General features: G+C 43.7%; 1 protein-coding gene across 2 annotated transcripts in view; it reads left to right on the top strand.

Moving 5' to 3' along the window:
* The window catches only part of LOC135305308 (BEN domain-containing protein 5-like), an 876,852-nt gene that overhangs the window by 671,879 nt on the left and 188,931 nt on the right, over positions 1–16,042 (top strand). For both annotated transcript variants that reach the window (XM_064428810.1, XM_064428809.1), the window contains exon 7: positions 1,108–1,197. In XM_064428810.1, coding sequence (XP_064284880.1) covers positions 1,108–1,197 — 90 coding nt within the window. The remainder of the gene's footprint in view (positions 1–1,107; positions 1,198–16,042) is intronic.

Here is a 16,042-nt window from a genome sequence, read left to right as displayed (position 1 = left end):
TTGAGGACTCTCACACATCTTTGAAAATAAAAGTCTGACTTTGGATGTGTGTGCAATACATCTACCTAATTAAAACAGATTAAACTAAGTTAAAAAAACCCAAAAACCACAAACAAACAAAAAAGCTTGGCTTTAGTTTCCAGTCTGTAAACTTTTTGCTTCAAAACAAAGATTTAAATTGTCTCTAGCAATTGGAGCCTGCTGTGTTTAGCATTACCCCTGCTGTGTGTGTTCAGGTTGAGATAAGACATCTAACTGAGGTCCTGACCTCTTATAGTCTTTAAAATTCCCAGAACCCATTCTGCAAGAGCATAATTTTCATTTGCTCTTTATTAAATGCAGTCACAGCACAAACAAAGGAAGGATCCTGGGTTGACCCATATAGTTTATGGCTGAAGCAGGTGGCCAAAGTGATGTGGTTTCAAAACTGAGGGATTAACCCATGTTAAATTCAGCATAGTTGGGATCTAAATCTGTCTTCCACCTATCTGCAATTTGAAGGGGAAATGGCACATTTTCATGCCCTCACTGTATAAGGTTTCTGGATTTAATCTTGGTCTCTTTTCTGTACTTTTTTTTTAACCTTTCTTTCAGTTAGAGCAGATGCAGTCCCAAACACTTAACAGATTTTTAAAATATCACCCCTAAATCCTCCAGAGCAAAGCCTAATAAATATAATTTGTAGCACTTTGCCATTGCCTGGCACTGTTAAGGCTTGGACCAAGTGTAATGCAGGGTGCAATTGGCTTTACCTTGACTGGAGCCCCAGTGCTATTCCTGTGGCCCAGGGGGACATTTATCACGAGTGAGAGCACAATTACAGTGCAGTTAAACTCTCTGCAGTAAATCTTGGGGTTTAAAAAAAGAGCTAGAATTGTTGTTGCAAGTTTGGCTGCATGTCATTAGTCTTGCACCCCTTGTGCAGTCTGGGAAGAAGACCTGGTGATGCTGCCCCTTTGGTTAGGGATTGTTCTTGTTAATAATGTGTGACCAATTCTAATGAAAGGATGTGTTTTAGAAATTTGCAGTTGCTTGCTTCTACATCTGGGGCACAGTTTAATGATCTTCATTTCTCTTTTTTCCCCCCCTGTCCCCTTTCTGCTGCAGCAAACCTGCGTCCAGGGGCTGAACAGAAAGTGGTGTTCATCACAGCACGCGTCCATCCTGGGGAAACACCCTCTTCCTTCGTCTGCCAAGGTGAGTGTCTGCTCCAAGCTGAGAGATCTGCTGGGACCTGATCTCCTGCTGGTGCATGTGCTCAGTGTGGATAGCTTTGGCTCCGAAAGGGGATGTGGCAGATTTTTCCACAGTGAGGATATCAGCAGAATCTCTCATCTAATACCCAGATGCTCATCTTCTTTGAGGCTGTAGGGATGAATTGGCCTCCAAGTCTTGTGGAGGTTTGCTGAACTTGGTCAGAACTGGACAGAATTGGGCTCTGAAGCTGTTTGGGAGGAAGGAGGCAGTCACACTTACATGCAATATATTTGTGCAAAGGTCCTTTTCTTAGAGCTTTTCCAGCCCATTTTTCTGAGGTTTATTCTGTTAACTGCTTATTTTTTTCTTGCTATGTACCATCTCCAGCTTATTTTCCATCACAAAGCAGTGACCCTAGCTCTCCAGTTGAATTCTAAGAGGCCTCTCTTTGTCTGAAGCTGCTGCTCTGAGGAGCACAGCTCCCAGTGGCTGACAGCTGTTTCCTGCACAAAGCACTCCTGCTAAAAATAGAAAGCAAATTGCCCAGCTTGTATTTATAAAGAGTTGTAAATCTCAGGCTCGTGGGTACAAATAAATAAATAACCCTGGCACGCCTTCATATAACTTCATTGTACAGGCCTGAAATATTGTACTTGTGCATGTGACTGTCTGCAGCAGTGAAGTGTTGATGGTGTAAATCAAAGCAGCTCCCCTGGAGCCAGGGCAATTTGGTAATTCACTGCAGCAGCTTGGACCTGGCCCTGCTGAGCCGATGAGCTGCATCAATCAAGCATATGCAGGGTTTATTATGTTGTCTGCTCATGGTGCCACAGACTCCATTGCCATTGGCCCTGCTGGTACCCAAAGACCTCGGTGGGGAGGGTCTGGCACACGTTCATGGCCTTCTCTGTGTGCTCCTCATCCTGGCAAGGTGCTGTGTCTGGCATCACTGAGGCAAAAGCTCATCAGCTGCCCCCTCCGCTGCCCCAGCCCCGTGGGCTTGCAGGACACTCTCCTTGCTGGCCTGGAGTAGCAGAGGTAAAACCCTTCCTCTAATAAAACAATGCTTCAGACTGAGAGCAGGAAAACTCAGCGAGTTTCCCATCTCCTGCCGTGCCACAGTCAATGCAGGGCATTATAGCACACATGATGTTTGTTAATGAATATGGATTTTTAATTGGCTGCTTTGATTCTGTTTGTGGCTGCTGGCATAGCCCTGTGAAATGAAAGCTGAGGCATGCTGCTGAGGTGGTGCTTTGTAAATGATGTTGTTTTATTTTGATAATGGAGAGTTTATTCAAAAGGGAAATAATCAGAAAAGAAAAAAAAAAGGATGTGTAAAAGCGTGTGGCATGCTTAGCCTGATGAAACAGCTAGATAGAAGTCATGCTCTGATTGTCTCATGGAAACTTTGTGTTTTGTAATAAAAAAGGGGAAAAAAAAAAAAAACACAAAGAAAACCCAAACAAAAAAAAGTAGGAAATACAAGAAAACTAACAAGGAGGTATGAAGGTATTCGTTTTGGAGAAGCACATGAGAAATTTTCTGTGGCTGAGTTACAGCTCCTGCTTGACTCCCTGAGCCACAGGCTCTGGGCTCTGCACTGAGCCCCTGCCCCGTGCAGGCAGAGCTGCCTCCTGTGCAGAATTAGCAGCCAGACAAGTGGAAATGTCAAACATTTCAAGGCCACTGCAGGGTTGTTTCTAGCACTGCCAAATGTGAAATTGGGTGCTTGCTCCATCTTTGGAAACTTTTGTGTGGGAGGATCAAAAGAAGGGATAAAAAAGATTCCTCTGGCAGTCAAGTTGAGGGCACACTTAGGAATTTTATTTCTGGAGTCTCAGGAAGCTTTTTGGCATAGCTAGGTGTTGCAGATTTTATATCCAGATGCCAGCTCAGTGCATATGGAACATGTCAGGACTATTTTTTTTTTGTGGTGGAGAGATTTCTTCTGGAATGTTTGATGATGCTCACCACCTGGAGTATTAAGATCTGGAATCTGGTCCCAAAGATTCCCCAGGAGCAGGCAGCATTTCGTGGATGGAAGACCAGAACTGACTGCCCAAGCTTGCAGAATCAGTCCATAGGGAAAGAGAGAATGAGCAAAAAAATTTATATTTTTTTGTTTTCATTTTTTCACACTGATCTTTGGTTTTATAGAGTTCAGTCACTGTCTTCTTTAAAGCCTGAAGATAATATCTGACTCTTTACTCATTTTTCTACTTATCTTTGGGCTGGCCAGTTCCCTCCCTGCCCTCTTTGTCCTGGTTTCTGCTGAGGGATTTTTAGCTGTATACTCCAAACAGGAGTTTCCTGGGGCCTGGCAGAAACTACCTATTACAGCCCCCGTTTCTTTGGTGGTTTTTTGTTTGGTTGGGTTTTTGTTGTTGTTGTTGTTTTTGACTAGTCAAGGCCCCTGAGAAGCAAGTTTTCTAGCTTTAATATATCATGAGATGCTTGTGCCTGTCTTTTGATCCTTTGTCCTCCACTTTACTCACATATTATGAATCTAAGCAAGGATTTGTATTCCTATGGGAGAAGAAAAAGCTTGTCATCTCTCTGTTCAAAATTGTTTCTCTGTCATTCTTCTTCATATTCTACTATGAAGAATCCACTGAAAACTGAGTTTTGGATACAAATGCCCTTCATTCCTGCAAATGTGCAAGTATTTTAAACTTGGATAGACATTTCTGTCACCTTCCAACAGTGGAGTGCTTGCAGCAGCAGCCAGACCTCCCTGGAATCATCAGGCACCTCATCCAGCAGTTACAAACAAACGCTGCAATATTTCACACATGCTGCAGCTGCCACAAAACCCTGGAGGGCCTCTTCATAAAAAGATGGATAAGAACCTTTTGTTCCTGTTTTGGTCTTTTAAGGGTTAGTACAATGGTTAGCCTTTTTAGGAAGTTTTCCTGGTGGTTCTTAACTGCTTGTGGTGGAGCTCAGGGCTGGAAATGGAGACCCAGTCATCAGAGAGTATATTCAGAATATTCACATGAGTACCTTTCAGTCCAAAGGTAGAGTGGTATTCTCCTCCTCAGATGATAATGGTCACCACAAGCATTGATGTTTGTACCACTTCTAGGGATGAGTAAGTAGGAGTAGGGTCCAGGATTAAGAGGATTTGTTTTCATTTTGCTCTTAGAGACCATTTTTAAACCAACTGGAATCACTGCTGCTCCTGAAGGGCTTTTGTAGTGAGCACAAAGAAGTGCAAATTCATCTTACAGCCTGAACTCATCTCTCTCGGGCTGTTCAGATTTCTGAGGGATTTTTCTGAAGTTGTGGATTTAGATTATTTTCCTTTCTTATATATTTTTCTTCATTTCTCTCCCTCACAGTATTTTCCTTTAAGAAAATGTGTGCTGTTTTCTCTTCCATACTTTACTGTAAAGGCATATAATAAATAAGTAAACTAACAAATAAACTAACTCTTACAGATGTCAAGTAACAGTGTGCACTAATAATCTGTGCAAGCCCCTACCCTCTAAACACTGACCATAAGGCAGCTTTCAAAAGGTTTGGATTTTATCCAAGACTTGGTAATAGGGGGTACTTTTAGCCCCTAATATTCTCAGAGTCTTATTTTCTTTCCCATGTTTGCTGGATTTTATGTTCTTTGTGGGAGAAATTCACATCCATGGAAAGTTGTAGGAGACACTCCTACCTTTAACTTTGTCCTGTATGCTCTGACTTTTGCCAGCAGTCAGTAATTCCAAGGTTAAACATGTCTAGATGTACCAAGACATGTATTTAACCCACTGATTTAGAATGTGCTATTAGTAGGATGTCATTTGTTGCTATGCCAGGGTGGCATCCACTGTGCCATCTAAATGCAGAAATGAAAATTTGTACCCCCAGCCTCTAATGGAGATCTCCAGGCTGGGATGCCAGGATTGAAGCCCAGTGCAATACAGGAGGGAGAGGAATCCCACAGCTGGGTTTGAACTTGCTGAGCATCTTGGGCTCAGTGTAATTTGACTTGAGCTGACCTTGAATCTTATGGGCTGAAAAGGAAACAGCCATTAAAAAGAAAATATAAGAAAAACAGACACCTGTGACTCTTTTCCATAAGAAACGGAGAAAAAATTACTTTTCAATCAATTTTCTTTTTTTCTATAGCTGCTTAAATGAATGCTCCCTCTTGCTTCACCTTAAATCAGATGATATGAAATGAAGAACAGATTACACTGGGCAAGGTCTCTTGATTTTCTGTTTGCATTCTTTGTCTGTGTTTTTAACCCTCACCCTCTCGCCAGCAGAGGGCAGGGGAAAAAAAAAATCTGAAAACCTGTACAAATTTTGATTCTAAGTTTAAAGCATGGAATAGCAGGCAACAGACTGCCTAAAAACAAATCTCCCAGCAGCTGTCTCTCAAGTTCTGATGTTGCACTATAACTCACTGGGCTAGTGGGTAATTGAAATTGCTCTCTATGTCACCAGGATGCTCCAGGTGCTATGAAGGATTTAACTCCTGGACAAATTCCAAAGTGGCCTCTTAAAACTGTTTTCTGGTTTGTTTTGTGGAGGCAGTGCCTTCAAATTCTTTGAATTTGATCCTGCAGGAAACCTGAGGGAGTTAGTAGGAGAGTGAAGTTGCTGAAACAGAATAAATTTGACTTGGGTGGGTTTTTTTCATTGTGTTACGGGGTTTGTTTTGTTTTGCTATGTGTTTGGTATTTGTGGTTTTTATTTCTTGTGGGAAACACAGTCATAAGTGTGAGAAGGGTCCTTGTGAATCCTGTTTCTTCTGCTTGGAATTTTACCCAAACTCTTTTCTTTTCTTATGAAGAAAGAGGAGGACTATACTGGCGGGGTTAAAAGCTGCTTTTCCGTTTCTTTTATTAAGCATAAATCTTTTGAGCATAAGGACATAGGTGATAGTAACTGAAGGCCAGGACATGTTTTACATGCAAGTGTAAATTCAGCCTTTACCTGTGGAAAGAGCCTTTCTGAAGGAGCAGAGGTGATGACCTTGCTCAGCTGTCTCCAGGGTATAAATTTCTCCCAAGGGAAAGAAACAGTTCTGTAGCCATTTGTATAAGATGTTTTTGGGAACAGCAGCTGCACTTGAGAAGAAAGCAGTGCACCTAGAAATTGCTGTGGTGGTAATGATTGGGTCCTCAGAAGCTTGGGGACATCACCTGTGAGATTTCCTATCAGACTGAGTGTGCATCTGAATAAATGCATGGCTTGCATCTCACTTGATCTGTTTTATTCTTCTGTCTAGCAAGCCAATTCATCTTCATTTCCAAGCTATGTTTCCTACCAGAGGAGGAAAGAAAATACGATTCCATAGGGAATAGGAATGCTGTAATTGCATGTTTGTTGTATTACTGTCAAGTCTCACTTCTGTCTTCTCTGCCAAATGAAAGAGAATGGAAGCAAACACTTATGCTGTCCTGGCTACTTCTAGACTCCAATGAATGGAATGCATGTGTATATAGGCTTAGTCTGCAATTCCTCTTTGGATGTGTTTGTAAGGCATATCTGGGTGCAGGAGGGGATTCTGCCATGGCCAAGCAGCTAAGGAATGAGTGCTCTCTGGTTCAGGAATGCCTTTGTTGGGAGCCTTTTCCAGTGTTTCTCTTTGTGGGCTGCATTACTAAGACTGAAGAGAACTGAACAATACAGAAGTTCCCTTAAAGGGTATTTTTTTATACTCTCTTGCCACCCCACCCCTTAAGGTATAAAGACACAAAGCTTCCATTCCCTTTCAATACCTATGGTATCCTACAAAAATCTTTTCTGGCTGCAGTTCGTAGGAAAATGCATCTCCTAGTGCAGAGTTCCACCCTAGAGGTGACTGCTCTTGGTCAGAAGAAGAGTAGAATCTTTCCATGAAGTGAATGGTGCTCTGCATCCAGACAGTGATATACACAAGCTGTGTCAGGAAAGGGTGGGAACACTCCTGTGCTTTCAGGAGCAGCTCAGCACTTAGGAACTGTGGGGGAATGTGGTGAGCAGGAGCTGCAGTTCATGGGCTCTTTTACGGGAGTTCAGGAAACCAAATGATGAGGAGCAAACAAAGGCAACAGAATTCAACAGCCCAACCATAAAACGAGCTGCAGGGCTCTCTTAAAGTTGTTAAATTGCATTCATCCTTCCCACCAAGATTTTTCTTCTTTAAGTGCATAGCTCCTAAGCTTCAATACAAAGGGAAACACACTCTCCCTGGGTTCTAAAGCAACATGAAAACTGCTATTGTCTGTCCCTTGTAAATCTCCTGGATGAGATTTTAGTGTGAAGTATCCCAGGAGAGAGAGGTTGTTCTGAGAATACTAAAGCATCCATATTGGAGTAATGGAAATAAAAGCTCCTTTTAAAGTCGTGTTGATGCAAATAGACTGTTAGAGGAATCCCTGCTACCCAGTGTGACATTGGTTGTTACGGGGTACCACAGGCTTTGAATCAATTCACTGTGGTGTCAGGCAGGTACGAGAGGTTATACCCCCAGGTTCTTGAGATGGAGGGAATTTATGATGAGTTTAAATCCCTCAGGCTGCAGAGTGGTGTGATTCACTCCCTTAGAATGTGTGTTTTCTGGAACTCCTGCACAGAAGAGAAGGTGTGATGGTGGCAGGGTGCGAAGGTGGACCATGCATGAGCTGGGTGTTGCCGTTTGCAGCTGCAGAGGAAAACCCAGAATTTTGGAAACCTGAGCTGTCCCCGAGGGAGGAGCTGTGTCATCTGTGGCCATTCTGTGGCTGAGACCTCTCTCCCCACCAACAGCAGAGCTTGCTGTCCCACGTCTTCTGTTGAATGTGCAGTAGCAGGAACAGAAAGTTGGTCTGGTCAGGCAGGCTCTCCCCTCTGCAGCCCACCCCTGTGTGCTCATCTTCCTGCTTCCAGAAGCCCTGGGACAGCAAGGTCAGCTTTGCCTGTGCAGCTAAGAAATGTCAAGTGGCTTTGTCTGACTTGGTTTGCCCTTTGCCCAGAGCAGGCCTTTGACTAGCTCTGCTTAACTAATCCTCTTTGGAGTAATCACAGAGCTAAAGGAGCCCTTGGTCTTCAAGGGGGGGAATTGAGAAAGGCTTTTACTGTAGAACAACAGGCAAATTTATTTTGTCTCCATCTGAGATTGCCCAATTAATCTTTTGAACATCCTGGTTTTGCAATGTTTCTTGACTGCTTATACTTTTGGATAATATGGGCTTAAAGATCATTTCCTCCCAGCCCTAGCAACCTCCCCCTAGGGCAAGCACATAATATTTGTACACACTGGGGCACTCTGCTGATGTCTGAGGATAGGAAAGAGAGAAAATATTGATTACCTGGACATCATGATCACTTGGCTTTCCTTAATATGGCCTGGTTTTCCCACTAAAAATTGCAGTCTGAGTGGATTTTGAAGGTATTTATCCATATCTGCCCAGTTATCAGGGTCCTTTTCTGTGCTTATTGCACTGTTTGGCCATGGGATAAATGGGATAATAAACACTTTTAGGGAGCAGTATTACCCCCAATCAGATCTTCTCTGGGTCAAGGCAGGAAATAAATATGCAAAACTCAAGACAAAGATGTAAAAACCACAGGAAGTTTGTGGGTGTCTTTAGGTGTCAATTGCATGATTCTGTTAATGGCAGAGAAAGGGCTCTGATATGTGACCATCAAGGAATCAAGGCTGAGATGAGCCCTTTCAGTCAGTGCAGCAGCAATGTGAGAGTTGTGCTGATCAAGCTGCAGGTCAGGATTCACAATTAGGAATCTCTTCTAGTTTTTATCATTTAAGCCCTTTCCATTCTCCTTCAGCAGTGCCGCAGCTCTTCCTCACAACTGATAGTAATCTTACTGGTCTATTGTTTCCAGCTTTGTCTTCTGACCCTTTGTTCTTTGTCTGCCCTGGCTGGGTTCAGCTGAATTGATTTTTTTTGTTTTGTTTTCGTTTTGTTTTCAGTCCTTTTGTCTCGAGGTGCCCTGCACTTACCTTCCTGCTCCTTCTGCTTTGCTCTGAGGAGCCAGCATTCATGAGTGACTGGAGCTTGGCTGCTGCAAACTTTCCTTTGACACAAGGGCACTGGGATTAAATTTTCCCTCTGCCCCTGCACAGATTGCTCACAAACTCCTGGGGTGCCTGTTGCATTGTGCACATGATTGTGAGGGCCATGTCACCCTGGCTTCTCCAGCTTACACAGAAAAGGGTGCAAAGCTTGTTTGGAGGGCAGGAAGAAGGGATTTGGGATGAAAGCAGGCTTTACCCCAGACAGCAGCTCTGTAGAGCCTGGCTTTGCTCTTTCAGTGCAGTCTGGCTTCTCTGCACTCTGAGGATGGAAGGAAAGGGCAGTGGGGCACATTCATCACCAATACTGCTTAATTTTACCTAAGAAGAACTGTAGGCACAAATTGCTTTGCAGGGACCCTAATGCAGGGGCAAACTTCTATTTAACATTTTGTAGGCAGGAAGGGTAAATTTAGGGGAGTTTTGAACAATGGCAAAGAGCTCTCTAAAATATCTCTTTGGCCAGGAAGGTTGGTTCCTTAGTGACAGATGTCACCCCTTAGTGGCAATTTCCAGATGTGCCCTATAGTGTTGGTTCAAGGATCAAATGACTTATTACATGTTCCACAAATGGTAAGACTCTCCTGGTATGTGTGCTCTGACTTGGAGGTTATGGCTTTAGTCTTTGCTGCTGCTAAGTGTAAAAGATAATTGGAGATGGATGAAAAATAATTAATTTTTTTTCCTAATGCCACAGGTTCTTAGAGTTCTTAATTACAAATTTCATACAAGCTTATTTATTTTTCTCTTTCTCCCTCTCTTTTTTTTTTCTTGTTTCTCTATTTTTTGTCACTTTATCACTGATGGAAAAAAATGTGGAGGGGAAGAGAAAGAACAAAGAAAGGCAAAGATCTGTGGTCAGTTAAAAGAAGAGGAAAGGAGAAGTCTGCAGGTCTCCTTATGTGAAATTTTGTTCAAAATTATAAAAGTTTACTTCAAACTTTTCAGCCAGTGGTACAGTGTGCAGACAAAATGTTAAAAAGATGGATGTGCTTTATATTATTGGCAAGCACAAGCCAGATCTTTGGGTGACTACAGAACAAATGTGACACAGACCATGACAACAGGGCAAGTTATGATTCACCACGGCCTCCACCTACCCAAAAGGAGCATCACTGAGAGTTTTCAATTTTTGTACTTATTTAAAGTTTGACTGCTGTGATGATTTCAGTACAACACTGATCAACTTCATGTCCTGTTCCCTTAGAAAAACTTGTGCTTGGTGTAATAACAGCAAAGAGAACAGGGGGGTGCCTGATTCCCAGGTACAGGAGAAGCCATTCAGCCTCAGTGAGCTTTACCTGCCCTCCATGATCTGTCAGAGAGTCTAGAGCAGAACTGGAAAATGCTGTGACCCAGCCGTGGCCCAGGTACCATCTTTTAAAAGCTGGATGTGTTGCTCATTCCTTGGGAGAAGCAGGGAACAGAGCTGGAAACCTCTTGGAACTGCACCCCTAATTCCCTGCAGGAGGGTTGCCTGGCCTGGGGGCAGCACATCACTGGGATCCCAGCGTGTTCTTTGGCACCTCCTCCTTCTGAATCTAGCTCCTTCACACAGCAAAGGGGGCTGTTTATTGAAGTCAAGTTTACCTTTAAGACCTTAAAATTCAATCTGACTGAGATAGAAAGTTAGACAGTCCTCGCCCCTGGTCACAAGTGAACTCTGATTTTTTTTTCTTCCTGGCAATGCTCCTAATGGCCAAGGATACGAGGGAAAGAGCACCTTGACATCAGCTGCTGTGGTCACAGTGCTGCCAGAGTTTAAACCCATCATTGCAAAGTGCTTGGGGAGAGCTTCTGTCTGGAGCTTGCTGGCACTTGAGATTTCATTTGCATCTGAGGCAGACTGTGAATGTAGAGTGCAATAGAACATTTCCACAGCAATTCTTATTCTGGAATGAGAGCATCTTATGCCTTCTTAGTTTAATATGCTTCAAAGTTGATTTTGCAATAAGACTGTCTCCAAACAGAATTCTTTAGGAAATAGTGGGGTTTTTAAGCTGCTTCTTCCTAAAACAGCAACAACAAACCCCCTCAACCCTTGGAGACCTCCTGAAAGTTATATCCTTCTGACTTTTCTCCCTCATGCTCCTCAGATGGAAACATCTACTTTTTACCCTCCTGGAGAATTTCACTTCTTCACAAGGAGAGATGCTTGTGGTGGTCCTACTCATGGGATAGGAGGAGATGTTGCAGATTATTCCCTTTCCAGTGCTAATTACCATCACCTTTAGGACCTGCAATGCATCTTCATTTTCACAGCAAAATTTTCTCTGGAGTGGAGGTAGGGGCTTATGCCATATTCTGTTGCTTAACAGCCAGGAGCACATCTGCACTGACAGAGAGTGACCCTAATTTATTTCTGTGGAGCTTCTTCTTGCCTGGATGTCATGCAGTGTAAATAAAAGAACAGATCCATCTCCAGTGATGAGGGGCAGAGCAGAACTTTTGCAATTTCTTTCTTCATGTAGAGACATGGTCTTTTTTTTATTATTATTATTCTATATGACAAAAAAATAAACCACAGGGAAAAAAGCTTTTTCCTGCTGGAGCCTAGTGCAAGCAGCTATCCAACAAGTCCCCTCCAGTACCACTGAAAGCAACTTGCAGATACAAAACTTTCATCTCTGAGTCAAGGGGAGGAAGTTCAGATGCAGCCAGAATTTTCTTGGCCATCAGATCTTCCCTGAGGATTAGGCTTTTGTTTAATAAATCACTCCTTTTTTTTTTTTCCTTTTTATCCCCCCCCCAGAAACAGGTCAGGTGTTACACACAGCCCCTGCTTTATTTGCCTGTCAAAACTGAAGCTACAGACTTGGCTGTGCAAATGGACTTCCATGTTTCATCTCAGATTTAGCAGTCCTTTGGCAGTGATTAGAACAGCTCAGCCTCTGCTACCTGATACCATCTGTCAGGGAGGAGATGGACAGAGATCTACTTTAGTCTGGTTTTGCTTATGTGGTACTTTTGGATGTCTTTGAGGGGCAAACCCAGAGCAGGCAGGAAGCTCCCAGTGGCTTCAGGGGACAGGTGGCCACCTCTGAGGAAGCTGATGCCACTCTTGCCTTTCTCACACCCAGGAGGTGACCACAGGAGAGTGAAAAACAGCTCTTCATTAACAGGATTCTCTCTCTCTGATTCTGGTTGTCCATTTTAGAGCTGCTGCCTCGCTGGTGACACCAGCCTTGCAGGTGCCTGCAGACTTTGTGCCCTGCTTTGCCACTGGAGCCTTGCAGGTGCCTCTGCCTCACTGGGAAGGGAAGAAACTGCCTTGTGCCTTTCCAGTCAATCTGAACGGAAGGACAGGAAAATCCTATAAATGTGAAGCAGTATAACCTGCAAGCCCAGTAAAGTGGAAATCAATGAAGCAGCCAAAAGGTGCCATTACAGCTGGCTTAGTGTAAGTTCTGGTGTATCAGGAGTTACAAAGGGATCTCGTTGTTAGTGGCCGCAGGGGAAATGAGGGAAATGGCTGTGCAGGTTCCTGCCAGGCCAGGCTGCCACTGTTTGGATGTGGGGAATGTGTGGATGTGCCACAAATGAATGGCAAAGCCACGTCTCCAGCAGAAGTGAACAGCTGGGGTTCAGTCCTGAGGAGGGGACACCTCAGCTGTTCTTTTAGCTGAGTGGATTGAAGTTCTGAGCTGAAGTACAAGAAGAAGTTCCTCTTCCACATTCCAATTTTCTTCTGAGTCCTGTACCTGTGTCCTCTTGAGATCCAAAGCATTAGGGCACCACATCACCCATGGGGACACCAGTGTGCTCTTGCTCCTTCCCAGCAATTTGTGTTCCACTTTCATCCCTACAGTGATGGCACCCAGAGTCTGTATAGCTGAGGAGCCCACTTGTGATGTGGCCAGTAGCAAAAGTCTACAGGTTATTGAAGATAAAGGCAAATCAAAAGAGATACCCCCAATACTCTCCCAACACCCTAGAGCTGAAGGGAACTTGGTGTGAATGAGTGATGGTCTGCAGGGCCCCTCTGTCTGTGTGTATGCCTGCCTGACTCAAGCCTGTTGCCTCTGGGTCTTTGCTTGGCTGAGCAACATGTTTGCAGATGCTAGAAACCGTTTTTAGAATGTGTTTAAAAATACATATTTTTCATTTCTTCCCTCACATTATTTATGTAATGCCCTTTCCCTTTTTCACTGTGTATTAGATTTTCATATGTAAATGTATTCTCTGTCTGCCTCCAGAGAAATGCACCTTTTGCCTTCTCAGCTTACAGCACATTCTTTGCTTGGGCTAATCTATCCATCTTCAGGCTTCTGTAGTTCTTGTTGTGACCACAGTTAATTCTGCAAGAGCTCAGTGTAGCTGCTGCTTTGTTCACTGGGCTGCAGAACTGCATTCTGTGACAGGCCCAGGAGAAAAACTGGGTAAAACTAGTCCAGCCTCTGCTCCCAGTGCCCAGCTTTGTTCAACCAAGCACACTGAAATCCCAAAGGTTCCTGATTCCCAAAGAAAGGCACCTGCTGCCAGGTTATGAAAAGGTGACTCTGGCCGTATAGGAAATGCTCTGAGTCTGGGGAGACAATTCACCAAAAGGCTTGAAAGGAGAAGGTTCATCCTCTTTGGCTATTCCTTGCAACTTTTAGTGGCTTCCCAAGTAGAACTAAGTCTGTTTAGTCCTCCTTGTGTCCATCATAGTTTATTTTTATCACTTTTATAGCTCTACTGGGAATCTTTTCCCTGGTGCAGGCAACTTTGGAAAATTTACACTTGTGGTGCAGTCTTCCTGCCAGCCCTGGAAAGGTTTCTGACCTCCACATCTGCAGTTGTCATGATGGGGAGGAAAGCAGTCATCTTCCAGGCTCTGGGGAGCTCAGCCTGCTCCTGGGTAAAGCAGCAACACTCTAATAATGATGCAGCTTCTCTATTTCCCCTGCAAGACCCTTGCAGCTCTAAATAGCAAACTGGAGAATGAAGTGATTTTCTGTTTCTGGTTTGTTTTTTTTTTTTTACCTCCTTGCTGGTGCTGTGTGAGCTGTTGGTGGACAGCTGAAACTCCCCTTCAGGGCCATGGTGAAAAGGCTGGTGTTTTGTGAGTTGGTAAGGATAGCAGGAAACAGTGCAGTGGTGCCTGGGTTAATTCTGCCAGGTACATGCCTGCTTGACTCTGGCTCATGCATTCTGGATTTTACTCCCCTTCTGTTTATTTTTCCTCTCTTTGCAATCAAGCCTCTATTCTGATTTGTCTCTTGTCTTGCACATCAGGGAAGGTGGAATCTTCTGCATATTTCTGTTCCACTCTGAGGCTGAAATCCTAGCTGTATTTAACATTAGTTAATGCTGTAAAAATTGAGGACCATAATGCAGTGAAAATTTCTTGAGCTGACTGGGGGACTCACACTCATGGGAAGGACATACTTTGAATAATAACGACCAAGCACATCATATTCTGAGGTAACATCTTGAGAACGATTCTGATAAATCCCAAGTAATTCATTAATGAAACAAGATCATCTGATCCTTGCAGTGTTTCTCCAGGAACCCTTTTGTTTTTCCCCAGGAGGAAAAGAGGCTTTATCCAGGGGGTATTGGTAGGCTCATTTTGATGCAAAGAGAACTCCAAGCTCCTTACAGCATATTAAGAAAATTAAAGAAAGGAAAGCCAGCCAAGAAAGCCACCCACTCAGTCTGTGCTGTGCACTGAATTTAGGAACCCTTCAGGCAATCCTGAAGCAGGAGCTGTGTGCTCCTGCCAATACCTCCTCTCTTTGTCAGCCTGACACGTTCTTTCAAGTCACAGGTCTTTGCTGTTGCATCAGTTCTGCTGGAGAACTGCACAACTGGCCCTGGGGAGATTAGTTTGTGGTTAAGCAAGCAACATCAGCCATCAGGATAATTAAGGGGCTGGGGTATGAGTTCATCTCTGTGGAGGGCAGACAGTCTGCTTCCCTCTGTGCAGGTTTGCACTTTTCACCAGGCAAATCCAGCCCCGGCCTCGTTCTGCTTTTCTAAATCAGTCTACTCCTTTGAAGCTTGTGGGTATCCCATTGCTGCAAGGAAGAGGAAAGGTAGATGCCATGAAATAGTGGGAGGGATTAACCTGGGGTTCCACTTGGGCTGGTGGTGCTGCTGGAGAGAGCACGAGCCCCCTGCGCTCAGAGCTGCAGTGGAATGAGGGAAATGGGGCCACCAGCACCCCACTGCTGCTCTGAGCAAGTGTTCAAGCACCCAAACTTCAGTCTAGTGGGATTTTTCCTCCTTCTATGCCTTTTTCTACAGTCTGAAAAGATGCACAATCCAATTCAATGGCATCAAAATGAGTCCTGAGGCCATGAATTGCTGCATCCAACAAGTAAGAAAGGGTCAAAGTGTCTGGTTCCTTGGGGTTTCCAGCTGTTAAAATGCCAAAGCATCAAAGCGAGTCTTAAGGTGTGTTAGAAGACAGTTTTATCAGAACAAAATTACATGAATGTATGACCTAATAATTACATTATTAGGGCATCTTTTGTAACAACACCATTTGTGTGGTCTCATCATCTACTCAAGTCTGTTTAGTAATGGTTTGTTTTTGGTTTTTTTTGGCTTTTCAGACAGTATCTAAAGAATTTTAAAGTGAGAACTGGATTTGTCCTCACAAAATGCTTAATTGTCTTTTCTTTTTTTGGCTGACAATTTTTAACAGGCAAAATTAAATGCCACATTTTACCCTCTCCATGTAATCCTGTGAGGTTCTGAGAACCAGCTACAGTTTGTGGAACACTTTGTGTGCTCCTTTCTGTGCTTACTTGATTGGAAGAAAAGAGCAGAAGTGAGAATACTCAGGGCTGCAATTTTGAACTGCCCAGCAACACTGGCTGTCTCTGTCACCAAAAGTCTTTCCATCTTGACCTC

Source organism: Passer domesticus, chromosome 7 (assembly GCF_036417665.1).
Source record: "Passer domesticus isolate bPasDom1 chromosome 7, bPasDom1.hap1, whole genome shotgun sequence".
Lineage (NCBI taxonomy): Eukaryota > Metazoa > Chordata > Aves > Passeriformes > Passeridae > Passer > Passer domesticus.
The sequence above is the reverse complement of the archived record's forward strand: the minus strand, read 5'-3'. Positions and strand labels throughout refer to the sequence as shown.